At 33.8% G+C, this 25,835-nt stretch overlaps 4 protein-coding genes and 1 long non-coding RNA gene across 11 annotated transcripts in view; 4 read left to right on the top strand and 1 right to left on the bottom strand.

The window, feature by feature from the left end:
• The first annotated feature begins 241 nt into the window (after positions 1-241).
• LOC136347342 (substance-K receptor-like) lies at positions 242-3,930 on the top strand. Its single transcript, XM_066297242.1, has 8 exons — positions 242-484; positions 558-669; positions 726-917; positions 995-1,173; positions 1,230-1,373; positions 1,430-1,627; positions 3,025-3,149; positions 3,212-3,930. The coding sequence occupies exons 1-8, from the start codon at positions 386-388 to the stop codon at positions 3,405-3,407; spliced, it is 1,245 nt and encodes a 414-aa protein (XP_066153339.1). The 5' UTR covers positions 242-385; the 3' UTR covers positions 3,408-3,930.
• Positions 1,695-9,981, bottom strand: SMC5 (structural maintenance of chromosomes 5). The gene is made up of 18 exons (XM_066297241.1): positions 9,292-9,981; positions 8,613-8,802; positions 8,216-8,302; positions 7,523-7,703; positions 7,348-7,465; positions 7,191-7,286; positions 6,938-7,131; positions 6,701-6,879; positions 6,383-6,638; positions 5,877-6,102; positions 5,700-5,815; positions 5,286-5,431; positions 4,969-5,231; positions 4,702-4,868; positions 4,426-4,616; positions 4,217-4,363; positions 3,914-4,061; positions 1,695-2,423 (listed from the first exon to the last, which is right to left on the bottom strand). Exons 1-18 carry the CDS (start codon positions 9,477-9,479, stop codon positions 2,200-2,202), a joined length of 3,117 nt encoding a protein of 1,038 aa, XP_066153338.1. The 5' UTR covers positions 9,480-9,981; the 3' UTR covers positions 1,695-2,199.
• A 157-nt stretch (positions 9,982-10,138) lies between these two features.
• On the top strand, positions 10,139-12,883 carry LOC136347392 (U3 small nucleolar ribonucleoprotein protein MPP10). Its single transcript, XM_066297325.1, has 3 exons — positions 10,139-10,946; positions 11,140-11,320; positions 11,500-12,883. Exons 1-3 carry the CDS (start codon positions 10,322-10,324, stop codon positions 12,344-12,346), a joined length of 1,653 nt encoding a protein of 550 aa, XP_066153422.1. The 5' UTR covers positions 10,139-10,321; the 3' UTR covers positions 12,347-12,883.
• Positions 12,884-16,926: 4,043 nt separating this feature from the next.
• On the top strand, positions 16,927-17,850 carry LOC136347395 (uncharacterized). The gene is made up of 2 exons (XR_010733489.1): positions 16,927-17,085; positions 17,200-17,850. It is a non-coding gene; the product is annotated as an uncharacterized lncRNA (long non-coding RNA).
• A 2,007-nt stretch (positions 17,851-19,857) lies between these two features.
• Positions 19,858-25,835, top strand: part of spen (split ends) — a 76,456-nt gene continuing 70,478 nt past the window's right edge. For 3 of the 7 annotated variants that reach the window (XM_066297316.1, XM_066297323.1, XM_066297321.1), the window contains exon 1: positions 19,860-20,333. In XM_066297316.1, the coding sequence (XP_066153413.1) occupies positions 20,251-20,333 (83 nt within the window). In that variant the 5' untranslated portion in view covers positions 19,860-20,250. Of the gene's footprint in view, positions 20,334-25,835 lie in introns of all 7 variants that reach the window. The other 4 variants (XM_066297315.1, XM_066297324.1, XM_066297317.1 and 1 more) reach the window with 3 other exon arrangements.

A 25,835-nucleotide genomic window follows, 5' to 3' on the forward strand; every position in this document is an offset into this window, starting at 1 on the left:
TAATGAGAAATCCGATGCTACCTGAAAACTATAGCTGTCTAGAGAACAACGTTTTTAGTAGTCCAAATATTTTGAGTACTGTAACCGCATATGATTTCATAGATATGGTGCGCGTTATCCGAAGCAATATTTTTCTAATGAAAAGCAGAGCACTTTCTCCACGCGATGTGGCAAGTCATTAGCGATACTAACTAATTAGTTAAACACATTGAAAGCTTGGTACACAAAAAACAATTTACTGGATCTAGGAGACAGAAGTGATAAGCCACCAGTGCAATAAAAACGAACCTTTCTGAATCTCTCATTGGTGGTTGTGTGCAATAGTTGTATTTTACAAAAATATCTAGTACTGCCAAAGTTCAATCATATATAGATCTAGATCATAATGGATACTTTCCTTTATTCCACTGAAATTACTGACGTTATTGTCGAAGGAACAGCCCAGTCCACAACGGTAAATGTAACGAGCGTTGGAATTGGAGAGGTAAGTAATCGTAGCAAAAAAGACATACGCTACATTACCACTTAAGTACCTAGCTATTTAAATTTTAATTTAGATCGACTACGAAAATGAAGAATTCCCTAATACGATATGGTATACTAAAGGAATCGACAATATTCTCTTGGCCTCTGTCATATTTCTACCCATCTGTATAACTGGATTAGTTGGTAATATTTTAGAGGATCGAGAGATTGTGAACATCAAGCGTTTTAACACTTAATAGGAAACCTCTGGGTTCTCTATGTCTTAAAAATCAACCAACACCTAAGAACACCCTCCAACCTGATAGTAGGCAATATGGCGGTAGCAGATTTGCTCTCCACCATCATCTATCCATGTTTCATATTTCTCTACGATTATTTCCAAAATTACCAACTTGGTTCTGTGGGATGCAAAGGGGAAGGATCTGCTGAGTGTAAGCAGCGTTTCCATTATTATCATGGCAGTTTTCCATTACAGCCCTCATCGTCTTTCTATCAAATGTTTTCTTAGGCACTATTTTATTGGCAAGTGTGATAAGCATGACCGCAATCACTTATGACAGACTAACAGCCATTGTATTGCCAACTGATGTCAAAATGGACAAATTCAAGGCCAAGATTCTGATATGCTGTACATGGGTAGTCGCTTTGCTTCTTTCAGCGCCGCTGACCATTTTTAGAGATTATCGGGTAAATTCTGACCATATAATTATGTAAATTAACAAACATTATTTTCAAACATTTAGGAACGTATATGGAAAAACTTTGATGAGAAATATTGCGTCGAACAATCAGTTGTAGTAAATATATACTGGTATGTCATAATAACAGCCCTTGTATGGCTACCCCTAACCATTCAGATTATGTGCTATAGTGCCATTTTTATTAAGGTACTTTATCATTTTTGGAATGATTTTACAAAAGTTTAACACTAAGCGAATTGTAGCTGAATAAATATGAAAAAGTCATAGTAAAATCGCTGAATCGTCAGCATTTGGGCTACAAAAGGAGCGCGGCAAAAATGATGTTTATTGTTATATTGACTTTCATGGCCTGTAGACTTCCTTTCACCGCTTTCATCATATACAGACACCAAATGCTTAAACACAATAATGCTTCGTCCCAGGCTGATGTCAAAAATATGGTATGTTGATTTACAATTCAAATAAATTTTGGGGGCAATTTGCTTATTACAATACGAAAAATATTGACAAAGTGTAGAAATATATATTTATACTAAATACTGAGTACAAATGTTAAGACAAAAAACACTTATATTTTTATATTATTTACAAGAAAAATATTTCTTTTAAACCATCGATAACAAACATATTATACAATATATAGAAATATTTACAGTGCGGTCATTGATGACTTTGGAACGTATCAAAGTAACTGCGTACCAAACAAACTACCAATATAATACAGAGTGGACCTCTATGAAATGCGTCGATGAATTACACATACGCTATGATTATTTTTCTTATTTATACTTTTTCTATAATTCATCGAAGCAATTCCCGTCGGACTACCTTGTATAGTCCCTAAAGATTTAAGTTTATTTAAGGCACTGCATTAATACAACATATTTATATCAGGTACTGTAACGAGTTATTAATTTCTTAATAGCTAAAGTGCGAAGCAACAAAAGTTTACACACAACGCAACCACTAAAACTTCAAAATATACTCACTAATCAGTTCAAAAACAAGATTTTTATTGAATTCGGTTTGATTGAGGGTTGCACAGTGTTGAACGGGAATACTTTTGGTCTGGGTTCATAAAGGGTCCGTTGTGAATTATATGAACTGTTAAGTGACGAGGATAGTCTAAATTGGGGACTAGTTTTGGTGTGATTAAGAAATATTGGGATGTATCGGCTTGACAGGTGGTTTCAACCACTAATTTGAAAATACGTCTTTCGTTGGTTGCATCCATACCTGAAACGTTAATAGGTAGTTAATTTTTCATCAAATAAGTGCAGAAAGAATAATTACTTTGCCCCACACGAAATGCAGATGACACATTAAAAATAAAAAAAATGACACCATATATAACACAGAAAAATGGTATTATCAAAAGACCTAACATTTTTTGTGTGCGTTAATATTCACACATTTAAGAGAAGCGGAAAATAACTCATTACTTCAAGGTAATTGTTTTTGAATAGACCACAATCAAGTATGGTAGTTATACTCGAGAAACAGTCATGCCCAATATTTCTTTTTATTTATTCGCACAAGTGCGACACAGATCTACTTTCAATTCGCAAATGCATCTGGTAAGGCAACTATCACACATCCATTGGAAAAAATTTTGAAAACGCAGACATGTTATAAGGCATGAGGTACTATAGCTACAAGTTTTCTACAGAAGCAGGATAAGCTCAAAACTCATTCAGTAATGGCTCATTTTAACATTCTATAAGAAACGTTTGCCTTCCATAGATATTCTATTTCTTCTTAGGTGATATAGTATTAGTACTCTGGAGATAAATCGTCTTGTAGCTTAACCACGATATGCACTTTATACTTTTTTTAGACTAAAGGACTTTACCACTCCTTATGGTTCAGCTCGAAATACCTCTTAATCGTCAATGCTGCTTTAAATCCACTCATCTACTCCGTCACAAACTTATCTTTTAGAAACGCCTTTAAAAAATCAAGGTATATTTATTTTATATATATGTGGTCAGTATAATAAAATCAAAGAGTTTTGTCTTTCACAGATTAAGCCGGTTGATATTCAAGGAAACCAGACAGCAAAACAATGTCAAACCTATATATCAGAAGCAGAAGCGTTTAAAATCAAGCGAGGATACTAAACATATGAACATATGTTTTATCTTTAAGAAGGATTTGATAAAGTCTACTCAAGAGCGTGACACAAGTACAAAAGTTGTTGCAATAAATAATATCATATAAATCGTAAATGAAAAATGGAAAATCGCGAAACAAAATATTAAATATTCAGTTAGTTTAGTTGTAAACGGGTCTCTAAATATGTGGCTCTTAATACAAAATCTTTTTCAAATATTGCCATTACAAAACAAACAATAACACATAAACTTCGCAAAAAAACTTTGATCACCGTATTTGGAAAACCGTCAACTTTTGGGAAAAGAGGAATGAGGTCAAATCGTTATCGTCACTTCAGAAATCTGTGGTAGAAGTTATTAATAAGTACTAATAGGTTTCGACATCTAAATTGTGCAAAAATACACGTGTCACTGGTTCTTTACTCTATTTCCACATTAATAATTTCTGTGTAAGTCTTGATTTCCCAAATAAAAATAACCATCCTCTTCTTGATTTCTTTTAAGGCCAAATTAACAATATGCTCTCCATTTTAACTGCAAATTAATTTCCGGAAAAAAGTTCATATAGATTTGCATGGTTCTATAGAAACTAACTTGAAACCTTAACTTTACCTTGATTAATCTCATCCACACATCGGAAAGGAACCGGTGTTAATTCTTGCAGTGCTAACATAAACGCTGCCGTAGCTACCGCTCGTTCTCCACCGCTTTGAATCGTTGTGTTTAGCTCTTGTAGAGGCTCTCCACTTCTATAAGTGACCTGAAAGAAATATAAAACCAATTTAATATTATTTATATAAAACATTGTTTTTATTTTAGCCGATAACTAAATAAGCGGAAATTGAAGCTATTAACCAAATATCCTTAAAGCTTGCGAAACTGAGCTAAAAAGTGAATGATAAACCATAATAATACCCTTATGGCAATGCCATAATCCGCATAGTTCTTCTCATCATCTCCCTGGCATAGAGCAATTTCTCCAGCGCAGCCTAGCTTTTCAAAAGAGGTGGCAAATCGAAGATTAATGGTTGTCAATAGGTCGTTTAATGGACTCAGCCATTCCTAAAAACAATTATTAAATTTACGTTGTTTCAAAAAACGCTTAGAGAGAAATTTTGAAATACATTTTGCAAACGTTGCATTTTAGCTTCCAATTTTTTGGTTTCAATCTTTTCATCATGAATGCTTTGTGTTAACTTTCCAATTTGGGTAACCCGATCTTCATACTCTCGCATCTCTGTCGTGTCTGCAATGTTCAGACAGCCTATCCTTGAGTTTAGGTCTTCCTTCTTTTTATTTAGTTCTTCAATGTCGTCTACAAATTCAGATAGTCACAAAATAAAATCAAATGCACTGTATCACTGAAAGTATTAATTTTATGAAAGATATGCTATTCATACTTCCTAACTCATCGTGAATTTGCCGAAATTCGTCGAACCCAACGTCGGCTGGGGTGACTCCTTTGGACAAGGCTTTGGCCTTTTGCAGTATATCTTTGGCTTCCTGCATGGCGACGTTATATTTATCAGTTACCAAACCTAATGTTTCTTTGGCGTCACGAATTTGTCTATAAGTCACAAATTCTTTATAGAAAAAATTCATACATTTCAAATAGAATTTATGAAAATTCCATGAAAGATTACCCTTTAGTTTCACGCTCAACTTACCCTTTTTTTTCTGTAATCTCACTGCCCATATATTCAATTTTCTGTCGAATTGTTTCGATTTTAAGCGAATTTAAATTGCAGTTGATTATCAATCTTTGCAATTCGTTAAAATACTTCTTTAAACTTTCTATCAGGAGACCCATCGTTTGGATAATCTTCTTAGTTTTCCGTCTCGATTCGCTTTTAATTTCTTCAGGTGATCGTTTATTGTTCTGCATTTCTTTTAGGTATCTCTGACCCGATGCTATCTTAGTTCCCAAAGCCTAAAAAGAAAAAACAATATTGGAATTTAAAAGAAAACAAATTTAAAGACTTACGTCAATCTGCTGCTTTTTCTTATGCACCTCCATCAACTTCTCCTTGTAGGATTTGATTTTCTCCTCTAAACTCTGGATTGGGCCATTCAAATTTGCAAGTTGATTTTCTAAATTTTCTACTTTTCTTCTTATTTCTCTACAACGCCCTGCACAAATCCTAATATCACTCATCAATATTACCTAAACAACTAACTTTGTTGGCAAAGTGTCGCCACTATAAGAACTCACAAAAGATGACAAATTTTTAATGACACAATAGGGGCATTGTGATCAAAATGATGACGGATGGGTGCGCTATATAAAGTGCCCCAGAATACGTAAGAAATCTTCTAGATTCGCACATTTTTAGATCCGAAAAATTAAGTTTAAATTCAAACACATCTGGCAGCTTGAGTAGTTTAAAGAATTGCTTACCCTTAACGTTCTCCAAACGTACTACATCTAAAGACAAGGACAACCCTCCATCTTTTCTTATCAAATTCTGTCGACTACTTTTCTCCCCAGAATATTTAGAATAATGGACAGCGAATCTAAAAAAATTCTCAGCTACGTGAAAATTCTGATAACGAAAGAAAAATTATAATGACTTACCGAAACCTATCGCTGAAAAATACCGATAACTGCTGCGGTACCTTCTCATAACAATTATTCGTCGTTGCATCCCCTACCGGAATATTATGCAATCGATAAGATTCACACAAATATCTCATAATTGGTTCGGGGGCTGTGAACAATGTATTTACGTACGTATAAAACCCATACGTTTTCAAATTCTGAATGGGAATATTTGGCTGATTGTATCCTTCAGGGGCCGGCCCTAAAATAAGAATGGTCACGATTAATAATTATATGAGCGATTTACAGTCGTTCAAAAGATTATTCTATTATTGAAACTGTCATCTTACTTCAAACACCAAATGAAAAAACATTTAATATTCTAACATTTAAATAACTATGGGAAGTTTAATTGATTGCAATAAAAGTAATGCCCGCATGATATATAAAAAAATAAAGTTACCCCCAATATCTAAGCAATCATCAACTTCGCAACATTGCTATTACCATCATTGGAACATGGAACTATTGAAATAACAAACCTGAATGCAAGGCATTGATCGATAACCCTTGTTGCTCTCGTAGGGAACGAATAAGCAAATTCATGTCAGATTTTTCTGTGCAAGTAAACGCCAATCTGTCCCTTAACGGTATCATGCTTTCAATGTATTTTGCTTTTAGAACATCATAAACATTAATCTCTAGCATCATTGGTTCGCATATTTCACCTTTGAAAAGGTGCCTGTTACTTCTTAGCCAAAGAACCGCCGTGTATGCATCATTATTTATTCTCTTTAACTGAAAATGACGGAATTACCCCATCAAATGTTGTATTTAAAAATAATTTTAAATATAATTACCTGTTCTAATCTCGTTTGCTTGACGTTTTCAATCCTAGTTTGCTCGTGCTGCAAGGCTTTCATTTCAGTTTTTCCATCAGCACAGTTTTGTTCAAGCTGTTCTCTCTGAACCTGGAATTGCCTTATTTGGTTCATACCATTAGTTATTTCCCTCGAAATCACGAGCTTTTGATCATTTCCTGTGAAAAAAGTAAATTGAAATGGAAACTAATACACGAAATTCTTAAAATAAGCAACCTTGATTCGCCTCTCTCATTAGCGTTTCGTACGTCTTTTTATTATCGTCTAATTTGGAAAGAGCCTCCTCAATCTGTCTGTCCCACTGGTCGTTTTCGGCAAGTTTCGTATTCATATCATCCTCTATTTCGCGTACTTTGACAGTTAAAGTTTCTATTTTTTCATTAGCTTCATTAATATTTCCTTCATGGTTTCTATAATATTGGATCATCTTGAAAATATAGATAAGGATCAACAGTAATTATTTAATTACCTAATACTTTGCATCAATTTTGAGTTACCCTGTTGGAGAGTGCTCAATGCTTCCTTGTAGGTGTGAATTTCCCTTTCGAACGGTTGAATTTCATTTCTTAAATTGTCACAAAACTTTTTAAAGTACAACACAAATAAAAAACGAAAATTCAACTCACCGATATCTGTCGTATACTTCTTGAGCTGTTGCTTTGTCTTTCTTTATCTCGCTTAATATCTCCCGTTTGGACTCATATTCCGTCCACGCAATTTTTCGCTCTATAGCAGCAATTTGTTCTAAATCAAACAGATAAGTTTTAAACAGTTTACGACATTAAAGATGTTTTAAAATACCTGTAAATTTTATTTTTTTGGCAAAGTTCTGCACTCTTCCTTCCATTCTTGAATTAATATCTTGTACATCTTGTAAGTTTTTAGACTTCTGTTCAATTTGGTTTATTAACTGTACATGTTTTGATCTTGTATCTATTAAAGCCTGTTGCTTTGTAATTAAATCAGTCCTACATAAAGCGACCTGACAAGGCATAAGGTAATTTTCTTCATTTACAGTTAATCTATACAGGGTGCTACAAATTCACGGGAATGTACAGAGAGCTTATAAACCATAACAGATAATTTAATTATTTTTCTTTATTACGACCATTTATCAATAATGATATATATCGATGTAAGACCATTTTTCATTCGTCAAAGAATTTTTTTTCTAATAACTTATATGGAGACAAATTCAAAAATTGACCACGACGATTTTTTTTCAGCAATCAAGACACAAATTTCCTTAATTTGGAAATCTAACTGAAGTCAAACTTGCATTAATATTTCGAGGTTACTTCAAAAAAATCATATTTGGATCTTATAAAACATTTGAATTTCTTTCAATCTGAAAGCGGATACCAGATGAACATTAAACTGCGCATATTTGCCCTAGTTTAATTGAGTCTGCATCTCTTATGATTTCAAAGACTGCTATATATTTCCTCAAATTTGTAGTACCTTGCAGAATACTAAAATTATTGGCATAGCTACCTGTGTCTCTTTCAGTAATTCCTTTTTATTGAGCTTTGCAAAGTCAGCAACACGATCTTGAGGTAAAAATTGACAAAGATTGTCAACCTACAGTAAGTAATTGACTATTAAAACATCTGTAATTTAATAGTGCTAAAAATATTGTAAACATTTTTTACTTGAACAATGTGTGTCATATGAAAAAAAAAGAAAATAGAGCTTTTGATTAAAATTGATCAGAAAATGTAAGTCATTGTTATTTTCTAAAAAGCAGTAGAACATAATTTGTCCTTTTCAGAAATATAAAAACATTTAGTTAAAAACATCTTTTATTAAAGATAAGCTATAAAATACTTAAACACTGCATGATCAACTTCAACACATTACATGGGTATTAAAGTTATCTCATATGAGTTACCTGAATATTGAATTGTTTAATACAGTCCTGGATTTTACTAGCATTGCATTTTTGTCCATTTATTTTCCAGCGAGTTTTATCTTCAATATTAAACTCCCTTGTTATTTTAATAATTGAATTTTCTTGAACATCTTGTAGGTAAATGTCAATTTTGGCTTCATTACATGTGTGTTTGACATATTCTGCCATCCTGCAATTATGCATATTTTTTCTTTTTTAAATTAAGAGTCTTAAAATATGAGAAAGCTGAGGTTTCTCAATAAAGTTGGGAGAACCACTGACCTTGTCTTTATTTAGTTAGTTTAGTATATAAAACATCTGTACATTCTTCTTTGATGACAATCAGGTTAATTAACAAATAAAATAGGAACAAGAAAAATGAACCCAAATTAACTGGATGGGTTTAGAAAATATCAGAATAGCAAAACAGGAAATCTGACACAGACAAATTCCTTATAGGTTTTTGTAATAAATTATGGTCCAGTTTAGAAAAACCAAGCTTAAGCCATGATTTAACAATTGGGTCAAAATTACTTAAAACTTATAGAGTACATTTAAAAATATTTCAGCACTTTCAACATTCAGCTTGCTCAATAGTAACTTCTAATGTAAATACCACAAATTAATAACAAATTGTAAATAAACACCTGACAACATGTGAATTAAAAAGAAATCATACCTGGTACCTCTTCCTACAGTTTTGGGATTTCCGCCTAAGCCTAGAATGATCGCTGCTACCATTGTAGACTTGCCAGTTCCATTAGGCCCTATAATCATATTTAAATTGGGCCCCGGGTACATTTCCACATAACTGTAGGTTACGAAATTTTCAACTTGAATCTTCCTAATATACCCAGCTTTAAACATTTTCAAATATAATAATTATAACTGCATTAGTTAATAGTTTAATTATTGTATGATAAAGTCTCTATTCGCACATAATTTATCAGTTTAAATTGAAATTACACCTCATCTATTAACCACTTTGATTTGATTAGATCAATAGATAATACACAAATGTAACATCTTAACTACACGACAGATATTGGATAAGAGGCAGATAAGGCCCAAAAAGGTTAAACCTCGGCTATTATCACTTTATTATTTCAAAAAACGAAATTCAAATTCGATTTTAAAAATCTAACCTATAGGATAATAACAAAACAAAGGCGCCAATTCGATAGTTTCTAAAGGTTATGTTAATTCGGAATTTGAAACTGGATGACTCATGGGAAGCGATTCGTGTCATTTATAACGTTATTATATCGTTATCGATTTGGTTATTTGACTGAATATTAAAAAGTAATTAAACATACATCAATACTGTTAACCTGTTCGGTATTATTAACAAATAAACTTTATTCGAAAAGGATTTACTAGAATGATGAATTTAACACCGAAAGGGTCATCCCTAATATCCATATAAAATTCAAATGTCGATATCGACATAAGAGCAACTTCAAATTGAACAGTGCGAACTGTGGTAAATCAAAAGAACTACTTGACATTTGAAAAGAGCATTGAAAATTAACTGTCTTAAACGCTTAACCTCAAAAAGTTCGAATATAGAAATATCGCGTAAACGTGAACGAAAAACGTGAATTTTTATTTCAATAATTTTATTATATTTTACCAATTTATTAATTTCCATTCGATGTTTATTTCAAATTGTTAGGAAATTTTTAAAAATTTACTAGCCCCCAACCAAAATGGCAAGTGACTTGGACTCATTTTTAACTACATTCTGTGGACACATCCAACACCTGTCGAATTTACAAGATGATGATGAAGACTTATCTGAAAATCTTAAGTCCAGTATCAAAGAATTGTACGACTTCACAAAAAAGCACGCACTACCAAAAAATAGTCCTACCTCAAGTGAACAACCACTTAAAAACTTGATCGTGAAAGATTTTGATCTCGAGCAAATATGGCAGCAAGTTGACTTGCAAAACGAGGCTACAATCGATGGTGTCGTAAAGAATTTAAGTGGGTTAATGGTAGCAAAGAATCAATTGATTTTCAGTTTTTTATTAGATAATACAAAAGAAAATGACAGTGATGTTAATAATAGTAAAGTAGATTTGAGTGAATCTAATGAATCTGATTCAGATTTGGAGGAATTTGGAAGAAAACCAAAATTTAAAAAAGCTCATCAAGAACCTTTTAAAGAGTTTGAAGAAGAGATTTCTGACTCTTCAGAGAATAGTAGTGATGAGTATCAAACAAGAAAAATGAATAAAAAGGGGGTTAAAGTAGATTCAAAAAAAAATTACAAAACATCTATAGTAGATGACCAGTTTTTTAAGTTGAGTGAAATGGAAGCTTTCTTAGGTAAAGTTTATATATTGTTATGCATTGTATAATTAGAAATCATTGCCTAAAATACCAAGAAGCAGATTATTGAGGTATTTTGCTCTACAAAACTAATCAATAATCTACTTCTCACAAGACAATGCCTAGTTATTAAAAAAATGATACAAGTTTTAAGTCTATTGGTTTACCTTAAGTATCTATGTATTTTTAGAAAAAGAAGACAATACAGTGAAAGAAAACAAATCTGATTCGGAATCAGAGAATGAGAGTGTTGATTTCTTTGAAAAAGAAAGTGATGAAGAAGGAGAAGAAGATGAGGCGAAAACAGCCAGATTTAAAGATTATTTTATTGAAAAGGAGGAAGAGGTTGGACCTAAAATTAAAAGAAATCGGTAGGTTGAAAGTCAGACTTGAAAAACTCAATTTTATATTATTTAATGAACTAAATAGTTGACAACACATAATGATTTCACTTATTTAAATGTCACCCCTAACACATTATAACTTTTCTATTGTTTCAATATTTCAAAAAACCTTCTTCAATGAGATAGACACAATATTATTTCAATAGGTTAATGGAAGAATTAGAGATAAACAGTGATGAAAGTGAACCAGAAGAGGAAGAGTTAGAAAGACAATTGAAGTCATCTTTAGAACTACGACAAGAACGGTTAAAACGTAAAATTGAAGATTTTGAAGAACAAGCCATAAGTGAAAAACCATGGCAATTAAAAGGAGAAATTACAGCTGATGGTAGACCACAAAATTCCCTTTTAGAGGAAGTTGTTGAATTTGACTTGACATCAAGACCTGCTCCTGTGATTACCACTGAAATTTCCTTACAACTAGAAGACGTCATTAAACAAAGAATAAAAGATAAAGCTTTTGATAGTGTGGAACGAAAAATCCGCTCTATAGACACGCCATTGGAATACAAAAAAAAGCTTGTGTTGGATCAAGAAAAAAGCAAGGAATCACTGGCGAAAATATATGAAAAAGAATTTTTGAATCAACAAGCAGAATTAGAAAAGGATAAAATGGATATAGAAGAAGTGGAACCTGAGACGCATAAAGAAGTAAGGAAACTGATGAAGGAATTATTCACGAAATTAGACGCGTTATCCAACTTTCATTTTACCACAACTCCGGCCATTCCGGAACTTAAAATCGTTAGCAACATTCCTGCGATAAACATGGAAGAAGTTGCACCTGTGTCCCATAGTGACGCTGCAATGTTAGCGCCCGAAGAAATAAAAACCAAACCCAAAGGCGATGTCATAGGTAAAGGCGAACGAAGCAGTACCGATAAAAAACGTCAGAGGAGGAAGAAAAAACTTAAACAAAAGATCCATAGTAAAAGGAAAGCCAAAATTGAGGAACGAAAGGGTACGAAAAAGAAAAATTGCGTTAAAACTTAGTTTTTATACTATAATTTGTTGTAATAATTGACTTGGATTCTTTTTGTATATAGGAAAATAAAAAAAAAAGTTTAAAAATAATAATATCATTAATGTGCAACTCTTTGCCTTGAAACGATGTATAATTATGTAAATTAAATAGTAATTTTTGGTAACTCACTTTTTTGCAATTTGATAATTGTATGGTGGTCAGACGATCCTGACAGAAATCTTCATTAGATTTATATAAAGAAACTTGCAGAATTTTTCAACTTTTGAGTATCCTTTGATTTCTGGTGTAATAATACTTAGTTTGACTACTCATGCACAGATGACACGAGAAAAACTAAAAACTTATCAATGTAGACAATACATGTTTAAAGGAGTGGTGTAGAGATGGAGCTAGTGAAAGACATTTTTTTAAATTGCTTGTCGGATGCAGAGCTCCATCTAGTGATATACATTTAATACACAGTGTATTATAATCTCTACTTCATGTTTTTAGTATAAATTCTTATATTTACATGCACGTACGATTATACAGAACTTCAAACAGTATACATAGTATATATATACTTAATTTTCCAGAACTGAAATTTAATGAAAATTACTCTTTAACGAAGCATGGTTGAGCCCTAAAAACTGACTTTCAATCGAAAATATTTTACCTTTTACGTGAGACGTCCCATCTATCCTGAGACACCACGTACATTTATTGATAAATATTACATATTTCTTTCCCAGTACAAACTCAGTTTATTACTGAAATTTGTGAAATCATTTTTGGCAACAAATCGCGTTTAGAGGTTATCTTCCGTCGGGATTGGTGCAATTAACCCCTTTACGCTTTTTGTTTTCAAAGATTAATCGTATAGTGCTTTCACCGCATTTCTTTGCAGTTTAGATTGTGAAGTAGAAACATTAGGATTGCTAACGTTTATCAAATAATTTTTTTTACTAGTGGCTTCTTTCCATTTCTATTTAAACGCTCGATTCTTATTTCAGACTTATCACGAACTTTTCTTTATATTAAGTTCGTACTCACGAGTTTTTAGAGAGAGAATATGATGCAATAAAATTTAATGGAAATAGTAAATTATAATTTGCTAACACAACTCCAAAAAAATTCAATGAGTTATTGTAAAGGCACCATTTACAACACAAGACATGAAGTAGCGAAGCGCTGTTGCCATTCTGATATATTAACTTGATTATTGGCGACAGCTGTACATGTACGAATGATATTGGATAGACCAGGTTAGCACAGCGACAAAATCGACATTTCGACGGTAATTCGACGAGAGTCTTCAAAACCTACAAGCAAAAAATCGATTTCCGAGCCCTCTCGTAGTTTCAAAGATCAAGAAAACGATCCTGTTACGTGCAATTTCAACCAACCAACATGGCGGCTTAAACTCACTTCCCACTTCGATCGATTACAATTCGTAAACACTCGGCAGAGTGGGGGCATAGGCAGAAATAATACTGTCCTGACAGCCTGGCCAGGCCTCACAAACAAGACAAGACAGGGAGAACCGAAGAACGCAGAGAACGAACCGTTGAAAGTTGAAATCGGCATAGCCATTTTGAATTCGAACGGGGCACTGAGCGCAACGCTAACGTAACACAAAGGCGGGGTTCCTATTTGCATGGATTACAGTGTTCTGGGATTAATTTAGTTCGATGGATTACCTTTTTGTTTGACGGTTTTTTTGGGTTAGTAGTTAAGAAATACCTACCGAAATAAGTGTTTTGGATAATATTTAAGCTACGTAGAAAAAGGTGCCGTAACTAACAAAATGGTCGCCGTGGACGGTTATCTAATTAAAATCTTCGAAATCTTCTTAGTAATCTGGTTGATTTTGTTCTGAAAACTACATATTCTAAATACAAAGTTTAATACACCGATTTGGATAGCAGCCTTGCACAATACCGTCAAAACTGCACGTCCGGAAAAACTGAACCTTTTCTCCCGCATTGTCAAAGATAAAAATGATGGACCGACTTGAATGCGTCTACCTAATTAAGGAGAAACTTGTCGTTTTCTCGACGTTTTTGTGAAAGTTAATCTGATAAAAAAAAAGCTGGTTCTTGCTGTATTTGGAGAAAGATCACGAAAGGACATTTGACGTTTACACAAGAAAAACGTCTGCCATACACGATCATCTAAGTCTCTTAAATTGGTATAAAACAAAAAGCAGACATTCTAGAAAGCCACCGTACTGTACTGCGTTTAATAAACCCAAATGCACTTGTTTTGAATGCCTACCAACAATGCGAACGGAAACAGGATCCTTAAGGACGGTATTAAAAAACGACCCAACCAAAAGATAAAATAAAAGCGAGCTATTGTAATGTAACGTAACGGACTATAATGCTATACGGTTCGGGACAATACAAAAAGCTCTACCGACCTGCCCCCGGCTCGAAAAGTGGACCCGTCCAAGCATCAAGCTTCAATTAAAACCTCCGTACTAGCCGTCCTGAAAACTGGGCTTCAAAGCGGCGTTGCCGCAACGTGCAATGCCGGAATGCGAACGGCTGGCATTATTGAGTTTTTGGTCGATCTCGAGGCTCGAAATAAATTAGTTATTTTTAGAGGATGGAGATTGCTGAGATGGTTTGTAAATACACAGGTAAAAGGGATCTGTTCTGTTGGAGAGAGAAAGATATGCGGAGTATTTGAGAATATGATTCAACGTCGGTCGGTGTTTAATTAGATGATGTTAAGGCGTCAGGTGATCGGCGTGATAGGCAAATAAGCGGACGTGGATGTGCCACGAATGTCGTCAAACTTGGTCGGATTATAAAACTCGTTGGGAAAACATCAGGGTTCGGACTGCAAAGCGCCAAGTCATGGCGGAATTGTTAACTTTCTTATTGTCGAACGAATAAATAAAGCGGAATGACAAGGGAACATTCGATTAGATACGCCGCGACTAAACACACAATGCAATACTCCATCTTTATAGACCCTTAGGGTTTGTAAACTGATCAAATAAAATACTTACATTTTTCTCCCATTGCCTGTGCTATCACAAACCAAATGCTTCGTTTTTAATAAAAATACGTTGCTTCCTTTATATATACAGGGTGTCTCAAATTTGACAGTTTTATGAGATATCTCAGTGTAGTTACAAACTGACAGTTTTCGTCACCTTGTGCTCAATTTTCATGAAATTTACGTTTGTAAGACAATCCTTTCTCGTAGTGGGTTCTTGGATGCAGGGTGGTTTTTAAAACTTTGCAAAAAGCTCATTGAAAAATGGCTCTTTAAAAATAAAGTGTTTGCCATTCTACTTAACTGTAAGACTAAACTTAGCAGTTGAAACATCTTTGATGCCATCTACCAAAAGAATCTCAATAATTCACGCAATAAAAAACTCTAAAAAACTTAAACATTAAAACAAAAAAATACCCAAAAAACTTAACTTTTTACACGTCACATTGCGATATGACAGATCCGCATGTAGCGACAAGATTTCGGCCACCGATTGGTCGGCATCAGGTATTTCAAATTGGTATATCTTTCCCAGTTCCATTCATGGGATTAAATAAGGATGAAGTCTATCAAGTAAAACTAGGCTCGGCGTTACGTAATATGCAAACTATGCATCTACATAGGGCGGCAAAAGACACAGGTGGAGGAAAAACATAAATATTATCAAACAAAGCAGTAAAAGTCATCCTACGCTGTAACTAAGACAGACATCTAAGAAGTAAGAACGAATAAATTTTCTACTTTATTGCTTTATTAACTTATTAAGGTATTCGTTATTAAATTATATTATAGTTATTTGTAAACTGAATTAACTTAACAAGCCTGCTGATTGCAGTTAACCGAAGGACGCTAAGCGATTTAATAAGCAATTGAGGGCGGCAAAGACATTTTTGCCCATCTTCGGTAAAGTGTATTAGCTTTATTGACTTCTGTAAGTTCGATAAAATATTCGTGCTGTAGAATTTTTACATGCGAACATGGGGTGAAATTTTCATCCCAACTATGTCAACGTCACGTATACTTTAATGTTATTCTTCCAATTCCAAAATTGCCAATTCTCGAACTTCACAAATGTAAATGGAATGATATGCAACCAATGGCTAAAAAAAGTTAAAACCAACATGATTTTTTTTAACTTGTGTTCTTACGATGAACAGTGATCGAGTCCAAGTTAAAAAAAAAAACAGCTCCTTTGTCTAAAACTCTGTCTTCATTTCGAACTTTACATTGATAGCACAGTCTTGATAGAGTTACCAAGATATTGATCTACCAGCTTTTAGATGCATTTTTCCAAACAGCTGGCAATTTTAGCAGCAAGATAAATTGACCAATGCTCTGCTCTGATTCCACCGCTTCTATAGACCTTATGCTGCTAAACAAAGTTAACAAGAGTTTGAAAAATCGGGCCTTAAAGAACCTTTTGATATCAGAAAATTTTAAATCAAATATCATCGCTTCGCTCCATGAATAAAAACACAAGGAACATATTATGTACAAACGTTAGTGGAAACGTATTTTTGTCTTTCCTTCCAGTAATAATCTAAATTCTAGTCAAACCTGGGAATTAAAAACTAACCTCATAATGCGCAGTTATGTTCTTGATAGTATAAAGTGTAAATTAAGCCGTAAATTGTTATTTATTATTGTATTAACGCAAAACTTAACATGTTTACGATATTTGATAAACAGTTAAAACAAGATAGATTTAATATTATTGCGAAATATGAAATTTGTACACTTGCATTGAGTAATACGGCAGGTAAGTGCTTTCTGGTATTAAGTTCATTTACATAAATAAACACTGAGTGTTACATTGAATTCAAATTAAGCGTTGAGCGTGTTGGAAAAGCTGCTTATAGTCCAGATATTTCAGGTTTATCCGCTGCTAAAAACATCGAAAATTCAAAACAGCCGCAATGATGCAGGAAGTCTATAAATAAGCCGTTAAACTATTAATTTCGCAGAAAATTAACATAAATAGTTGCAGATTTTTGTGAAACAAATTATTTTGTCGTTCTCAATTTGCAGCCAACAAAACGATTAATACAAACGTTTTGCTTATTAGAAAAAATAGCATGTGTGCCAGGGCTACGTTGAATTCATTGTATAAAATAACTAGTAGAAATGTTAGTTAATTTGAAACTAAAGAACGTTATGGAATATTTCAAAGAAGAGTTTCAGTAGAATTAAAAAATAAAAAATATCTATTAAGAATTCGGTCTCGTCTGTCAGCAAACTGGGTTTCTCGAAGGAAGAGTGCCGTTTTCGGCATTAATCACACAACTGTTTTACACCTTGATGTGAAAAACACATAAATCGAACAGGACTTGAAAGAATTCTGAAAAATGTCTGTTTAATTTAAATTAGAAAATACAATTTTACCCAAATTCAATCTGACGCATCGAATACAAAGTTCAAATTATAGTAATAAAATGGCTGGCAGCCATCTACATCAGTTTTAGTTATAACCGCCCTCGAGGAGTGAACTGTACCATTCTTTATCGTAATATATTGTGAACAATCATGCTGTGGGTCTAATGGTTTCTGTATTAGTTCATAAATGAAACAAGCTAGTTTTTTAAGCAATTGTTCGAATAAATAAACTTAATTCACGTTACAAAATGTCATAATAAAACACACACACAGTTGAGAAAGCCGGCCATTTATCGCTCGTAATTTCAACTACTGGCGTATTTGGACACACGGCACCTGCAGAATTGCGTTATCAGTGCGGCAATACGAACCGCATTATCCCCCATAAACGCGTTAGTTTAATTAATCAAAATTAATCATTTATAATTAAAAAGCAATAATAAAACAATATAAACGCATATGAACTTTCCATCAAAAATGAAATGGCGAATTTGAATGATGGCTGCTGATATAGCCGTGACTTAATAAAACACCTAACATCTCAGACCTCATTTTCGCCTTATGCATCCGTCATCATAAAGCCACAAATGACCCCGTAAATCCTTCTCTCATGCCATATCGTGTCACTTAAATATACATACAAGAAAAACAAACATTATGCCCAACAACTACAACGAATTAAAATAAAAATAGAAAATAATCGACGCCCAACGTTTTTGAGTCGGCTAGTAGGGACGGCCGCGGTCCAGATGACAGAGAGAAAACATAAAGGAACGCTAGAGGTGGCGACACGAAACCATCCGACGTGAGAATGCGCCTGCCCTCGATGTCCGATTTGTCGGGTGCGCAGCTTCGTTTCGTCGTTGAGCGCGCGACTCGGTGATTGTTTCGGAAATTGGCACGGCGTTGCCAAGTTTATGAACATTTCTTAGATGTCTCAAGAACAGATATCCGTGTGGACGAATGAAGAGTGTGGTTTGGAATAGTTTGATTTTATTTATACGAGTGTTCAAACCCGATCAACATGAGAAAATACAGCCGACGTTTAACGGAAAACGAATTCGCAAGCAAATATTTTTTTATTTCGTTCTTCTGTTGTGGAATAATATTTTGTTAAGTTATCCGTCAGAATTGCAATCACTAGAGAAATATTCTATTGTCTGTATTTCTAACTGCGTGCATAAATATTATAATTTTAAAATTTACGTTATTACACATTAACCCTGGGGACTGGCAGCTATACAGACTGTTTCAAATTTAACACTTTTAATGACAAGTTAAATATTATCGAATTCTGCGTTATGAGTGGACCACCCTGTGTTTCATATAAGTTTTATCACTCACCCGTTTTTAATTCAGCATTTGTTTTTTTTCTGTTTTCATTAATTATTAATACAAAAATACGAATTATAAGTTTACAAAAATGACACTCGAATTTAAAACGCTGAGATTATGAACTATGGGCATTTTTCCCTTCAAAATAGCCCATGATGTCTGTTGCTGGTTTGAGACCTAATGTCAATTTTTCTCAAATTCTGCCTTGAAATCAATTATATTTTTAAAGAATATTAAAGATCATGGTTTTTTCAAAAATCCTCATTCTAACTAGGAACATTGGATTGCAAAAATTCAATAAAATGGAAATTTTGCAGTGTTTTCAAAAATTTGATATTATGAAACTATTAGAAAAAGTGAAAAAAACAAAACCATAGATTTTGAAATCATATTTCTTGCGAAAACATACGGTTATGTAGCCTTTAAAGTATAATATTCATAAAATGTTTACATATTTACACTATGATGTTTTTAAATAATTTTTAAATCGTGAGCGACCCTTAATTTGGTTTTGAGTTTCGACAAACTGGCAGCAGAAATACGTCTTGTCAAATACAAATCGGCGCCATTTTGTTGCATTTAAATAATTAATCATTCTTGCAATTTTTAACACAGAAGCAAATTGATATCAGGTGCACAAAACGCTTTATTACCAGATTTTAAAAATCATATAAAATACGATTTTGGAAGAACAGAAAAAAAACTAGAAAAAACCGTAGCAAGCCACCTTCAAGAGGTATTTCACCTCTTGTCCGTGGTCTAGACCCAGTCCATTAAAATTCACCTCCAGCGCGCGGTATTTTCCAATAAATGACTTGGCAACAGCGCGCCCAACAACCGAGCAGCAACGTAGAATAGCAATTCGGGCCCGCGTCAGCACTTCGACCAGCGAACAGAGCCCAAAGAAGCGAAAAAAGGGGCACCAGAAACCGGGGGCGTTTAGTGTGCAAAAACCGTGTTGTTTTCTTCTTGTAAATTTCCGGTTCGGGTGCAAGGAAATTGCGCGTGAAAATCTCACCCCGTGTCCCCGTGCGATTGTCCGAGTGATGTGAGGTGCGCAATCTGTGTGGTGGCTATCGAGGGCGAGCCGACTCGATCGGAGCGAGTATAGTGCGACAAAATGCGAAAATCGAAACGGGCTTGGTTTTGTGTTGTGAAATAGTGTCTTTAGTGCGCCAAAAAAACAACGTTTCCTCAATGTGGAGTTTAGGGCACGATGGTCAGAGAGACTAGACACTTGTGGGTAGGAAATTTACCCGAGAATATCAGAGAAGAACGCATAAGGGAATACTTTAAACGGTAATTATCTCCAATAATAAATTGTCCTCATTAAAAGGGACATATGTATTGTAACCCCCATAAAATACATGCTTGTAGTGTTATATTAATTACCTAGTTAATTGCATTTCTAGGAAATACCGCGAAATAAATACTGTTAAGTATCATTTTAACTTGTAGTTGCACTGTAAAAGGGGCATTTGTGAGCCCTTTGGCAGCTGTTTTAGGTCTTACTGCACACCAATGACTTGGTCAAAACCATGGGAAAACTCATTTTTATTCATTCATATCATGTTCTTCACCATCTGCCCATTAGATAATTGAGAAGAGAGAGAGATGTGTCTTAGACACCGTTTTACTGTTATGAGAAAAAATATACAAACATAATTCTAGGTATCAAATCATTATTTGTTACCTCCATAGACACTTCAAAGCTATGAAGGTACTATTAATCACTTTTGGAAACGTCTACCTTACCTTGTACTGTTTAATCCCAAATTCAATTGAACAATAATTTAACAACTAGTACTTCTGACTTTACTTAAGACTTCTGATAAATCTGAAACCAGCTCCCAATGAATTAAAAAAAATTACATTTAAATAATTCCTTCAACATATTAATAAAACATGGATGCACTTTAGGTTTTGAAAGCAGCTAATTTTGCATCACTCTAAAAGGCATATTTTGTAGGTTTTATATTTTTAAAATAATTCTGTCATATAAGTATAACAAAAATTACTATAAACTGGCAGTGCCTACCACTACTTATTTCTGAAGAATTTTATCCAGAAATTTGGAAGTATCACAGGCTGAAAAGTGTTGAACGATGTACATTTATTTCTGGATTTTATTGAAATTTTGTCCTCTTGATAAGACTTTAGTAGGTTTAAATTTTCATGCACTATGATCAATGTATCAATATCCTGATAACTATCAAGAAAATAATTTTCATTACAATAAAGAGATCTACCAAGCTCTTAGCTGTGTTTCCATAATTTCTGTGGAATTATCTATTGGTCCCAATTAATTTCATAACATCACACAATCATAAATTAAATCGGCTGATTTAAAACAAATCTGGAAACAAGTCCAAAAGTTTAACAGAGGAATCAGGAAACTAGAAATTATTCATGAATTTAACCCAAGATGGTGATTAATAATCTCTTTTAGCATTGTGTCATTTCTTTCTAAAGTAGATCTAAAAAATTCATTTTTGTAAGAAAAACTTATGAGGTATGAGGGAAAAAAATATTGTGAATGCACAGGTAAAAGGTACAATGTGTGGTCTGGCACTTAATATATCTAGTTTTTCATCTCTAAATACCATATAACCAAGTATGAGTTGGACTTCCCTACAGGCAAAGTCCAGTAATAAATAAAACAATAATGCAAGAGCTATATTCCTAGACTCTGCTACCCTATAAATTTATATGGATACATTTTATGTAAAAGCCAGAACAGAATTGAAAGAAGTGTACCTTCATTTCCTACAAATTTACCTAGCAACATATACCCCTCAAAAGGTTCTTTTTCAGATATCAGTCCTAAATTGGTGTAGCAAATGTAAAAAATTATCCTCTATTTATCTTTTTTATTGTCTTTGTCGTTCCAAAGTCTGGATACAACTCTTCAAACATGGGGGAGGAAGAATAGAAGGCGATTAATTTGTCAACTAGTTTATTTAACAATAACTTTTTAATAACAACACATCAAATGTTTCAAAGTGATAATTTTTTAAATCTCCCATTGCACTAGTGAAGTCAATTCCACAAAAAGATTTTTCATAGTAGGTACCTACCTACCTGCCTATTAGATTTGTTAGGTAGGTAGATAGGTAGGTAGGTATAAAGCCTTGAGCAAGCCATTTCACTACTTTAATATAAAAAAATATTAGTAGTTCCTTCATAAGGATGGGCTCAATAAAATTTGCAAAGTATACCTATTATACAAGGTATCCAGAAATATTGTGCCGATATTTTAGAGTCCACCCTTCAGATGAAAGTAATATGATTCATTACATGTACATTTTTTGTTTTTACATGATGATGAAATATAATCAGTCAAACTCTTCATTACAGCAGGGTATTAACTTAAAGTTGTGGCGTTTCCTGTGTTATCTTCATAAACAGGTTCTAAAATTCTTAAATATATGAAAATATGTGAGAGAAACAGTTTCGAAATTAAACCATAAATTCGAATTTTATGACTGAGGGACCAGTAGTGCATCACCAAAAGATTTGAAGTGGTAAAAGAGTCACTGCAAGAGTGGAGTTTTAAATAAAATCTGAAATTTTTACTTCGTAAAGTGTTTGTGACATTGTGTGTAAATGCAAGACAAGCTTAATTGTGAGACATACATAATGAAACAGATAAATAATAATCTTAAATCGAAAAATTAAAAAGTTATTTACAATTCAAAGAATAAAAGGAATTATATTTTTGCACACTAATGTATAGTGATGTTCTTCATATTTGGCTGGATATCTGTTTAAAGCCCTGTAATTTCATATTTAGTTTTAAGACAATTTGTATAGAGTTATTGATTGATTGATTGATTTTAAAGTAATTTGTAAACTCTTAAAAAAGCAGTTTAATCAGCAATCTACAGAGCTTTTGGGTTGTGGTTGATGCAATTTCAAAACCGCTATATCTCAGAAAGATTGGAAGGTAAAAAATGGCAACAAAAGTAGAATGAGTTTAAAATTGACGGCGCAAATCTCTTCTCATAACAGAACAGAATAGTTTTTGCCGACAACATAAAACAGTACTAATCATCTCCTCTCTATTCCGCTATTATTTGTTTAATTCCTACGTTATTGTACAGGGTGACACTGGAAAAAATGTAATGCAAGTGCCACATGGTAGAGTATGTCAAGAAAAAAACAAAATCTCCATAGATATTTCCCAAAATTTAAAAACGAAAATTGATGTTACTTTCTACAATCGATTATTTATTTTTTAACGTTTTCCATCAAAATATTTGTTCTTTTGAAAACTCTGTCTTGTATAGAGGAAATTAAATTGTGCTTTTCTCTTTCTAATTGAATGGGGAACTTTTATTTTTCCAAACAGTGGCATACTTACTTTCTTATTTAAAAATATTTAGGACGTATATAGATATCTGCATACACATGGTAGAATAGAAAACAATTTTTTTGCAGCAAGAAATGCATCTATGGTAACTTCCATAACTAATCTGCAAAATTTCATGTAAATAACATATTTTTTTGGAGTTGCTTCTAAATAATTTTTTTTTAAACATAACTTTAATATCCTGTGTCTGGAAAGTGAAGAGACATCAACGAAAGTGTAGAGGAGCCTTTTTACCATGCCTTTTTTGCCAGTAAAGAGGCACAAAATTGGGCAACGCAATGGCAGCTTTTCTAGATGATTGTATTTAAGATTAGTACATATTTGAGATAATTTCCTATTTTTAAATATGTATAACGAATATATAGAGTTATTATTTTTCTATAGAACAATTTTATCTACCGATAATATCTGTACTTTTTTTGTGCTGGTTTGAGCCGAACTAAACCAGGTGCCGGCAAGGAGTACTGGTAACAGTCGTGCAGAAAGTCATAAACAGTCTCAATAGAGCCCACATTAAGCCCCAGTTTAAAACCGAGGCCATCCCTTAGTTTATAGTCTGTCCAGGGGTAGAAACAACCACCGGCATAAAAATCTATGATGGAATGACGAGGCGAACGTATTACTGGACCTGAAAACGTCGAGCGACACGGACGGGCTCCACGACATGCACGTTTCACTGATCTCGAGTGCGTATTTTTGCGTTCTTCTTTTTCGGCAGACGGTTCGATACGGTTTCTGGTCATAACAACAATGTTGTGGCTTAACTTTCCACTAATGGGTATTTTTAGTGTTAAAATATTAGGTTCCATAGTGGTTTGAGGTATGACAGGGTGAAATCGAACTTCGCCAAAGCGAACGTCTAGAGCCACTCAGGACTTTGCATAAGCCCTACTGCATTATGCAGGGGATATCTAAACCAATTAGGAGACGTTTCGTATTGTGAGACCTCCATTATGGTTTCTGCATTGGCTGAAATTCTTCATGTGCCATGCCGGCGAATCGAGTGACATCTATTATATTGATTTTGCCGTTTAAGAGTTTACAAAAAAAAATGAAAATAAAGATTTTATCGGTAGAGTTCAAAAATGGTCGGTCATTTCTTAATTGTCAAAAACGACTGTTCTTGGATTTTTCGGTGCAAATAAATAATTTTAATTTTGATTTCAAGGGACGAAATCAAAATTTTCTTTTGCCAAATTTCAATGTTTCGCCCTCGATTTCACCTCAGATTGCCAATACCAGTATATCCAAGTACACCACTACATATCCTTAGTATTATTCTAATTACTTCAGGCTTTGATGAGAATCTCAGATTCATCGTTACAAAGAAAAATTAAAATACAATGAAACAACGGCTCCCATCGCCTCTGCCTCAATTGGCGGTACAAACATTTCGACCTATAACAATATTCCTTTGTTTTTTCGCTTCGTTTTTTCCACGGGCTATTTTCCCCATCGTACAATGAGGTGAATGCACCTGACGGGTATCGCGGTACTATCGTACACACATTCGATATTTTGCAATCACCAGTTTCTATTTTAATACCGAACGGGGCCGCATTGCGACACACTGACACCTGCCTTCTTTTTCCACTGTTTACAGGTTAGCACCCATGGTTATGTTTTCAGATGTTGTGTGGTTTTTCCACTAGAAAATGCAATGCTGATGTCACATGGAAGAGACACATCGTCCCTGTTTATCTAGGACCGTGTGAGAGGGGCAATGAATTTTTTTGACCGGTCAGTGTCATCAGAAATTGCATTCTCACTCTTACATGTTTCTATGAAAGTCGGGTCATGGCATGTGCGCCTCATTATGTTCTGTTTACTATTCCCTCAAATTGGCAGAAAGTGACCTGCAAAGATCATAAGACAGTGGGAGTGTTGTTGACACTTGCCATCAATGCCCTTAATGTACTGTTAGATGTATTTGCAGGCAAAGAATCTGTATACTGGTCTACCTTTTTAGGAGACCCTGTATGAGGCAATAACAAGCCATAAGTTAGTTAAGAATTGGACGATGTATTGAAGACTCAACACAAGTAAAAGCGTTTTAACTGCTTCAAAGCATTGTTCAAGAAATTCTCGTGGTATATATTGTTGGTTTTGTGATTAAATGAATTTCGTTGAATCTCGCAAATTTTGAGAATTTGGTTCATTTGCCGCGTGAGCCGCCAATGAAAAGTTAGCATTTTATGGAGTTAGAAATGGGCAATAAATGGCTGAAGGACTTTTCTGTATGGTAAAAACGAGGTTAACCGATTTTGTCGAGGTGGCCGAACGTAGGAGCTGTTCAAAATTTTAGAAGAATGCTAAGAAAAACGATATCAGGAAAGATAGGTTCGAGGGCACAATAAAAAAAAAACAGGAAAAAGCGAATCAGAGACAAAAGGAAAAACACTCAAACGAAGGGGGAAAACAACTGGTTA

Source organism: Euwallacea fornicatus, chromosome 28 (genome assembly GCF_040115645.1).
Source record: "Euwallacea fornicatus isolate EFF26 chromosome 28, ASM4011564v1, whole genome shotgun sequence".
Classification (NCBI taxonomy): domain Eukaryota; kingdom Metazoa; phylum Arthropoda; class Insecta; order Coleoptera; family Curculionidae; genus Euwallacea; species Euwallacea fornicatus.

Bases quoted from the DNA above. Each gene is read 5' to 3' on its own strand.
- LOC136347342 (XM_066297242.1), top strand. From the start codon at position 386: ATGGATACTTTCCTTTATTCCACTGAAATTACTGACGTTATTGTCGAA. The intron at 670-725 runs GTAATATTTTAG...AACACTTAATAG, and splicing joins CTGTATAACTGGATTAGTTG to GAAACCTCTGGGTTCTCTAT. The intron at 1,174-1,229 runs GTAAATTCTGAC...TCAAACATTTAG, and splicing joins CCATTTTTAGAGATTATCGG to GAACGTATATGGAAAAACTT.
- SMC5 (XM_066297241.1), bottom strand. From the start codon at position 9,479: ATGTTTAAAGCTGGGTATATTAGGAAGATTCAAGTTGAAAATTTCGTA. The intron at 5,816-5,876 runs GTAAGTCATTAT...GAATTTTTTTAG, and splicing joins TTTTTCAGCGATAGGTTTCG to ATTCGCTGTCCATTATTCTA. The intron at 2,424-3,913 runs GTAAAGTTAAGG...TTAACGTTTCAG, and splicing joins TGTGGATGAGATTAATCAAG to GTATGGATGCAACCAACGAA.
- LOC136347392 (XM_066297325.1), top strand. From the start codon at position 10,322: ATGGCAAGTGACTTGGACTCATTTTTAACTACATTCTGTGGACACATC. The intron at 10,947-11,139 runs GTAAAGTTTATA...ATGTATTTTTAG, and splicing joins TGAAATGGAAGCTTTCTTAG to AAAAAGAAGACAATACAGTG. The intron at 11,321-11,499 runs GTAGGTTGAAAG...TTATTTCAATAG, and splicing joins CCTAAAATTAAAAGAAATCG to GTTAATGGAAGAATTAGAGA.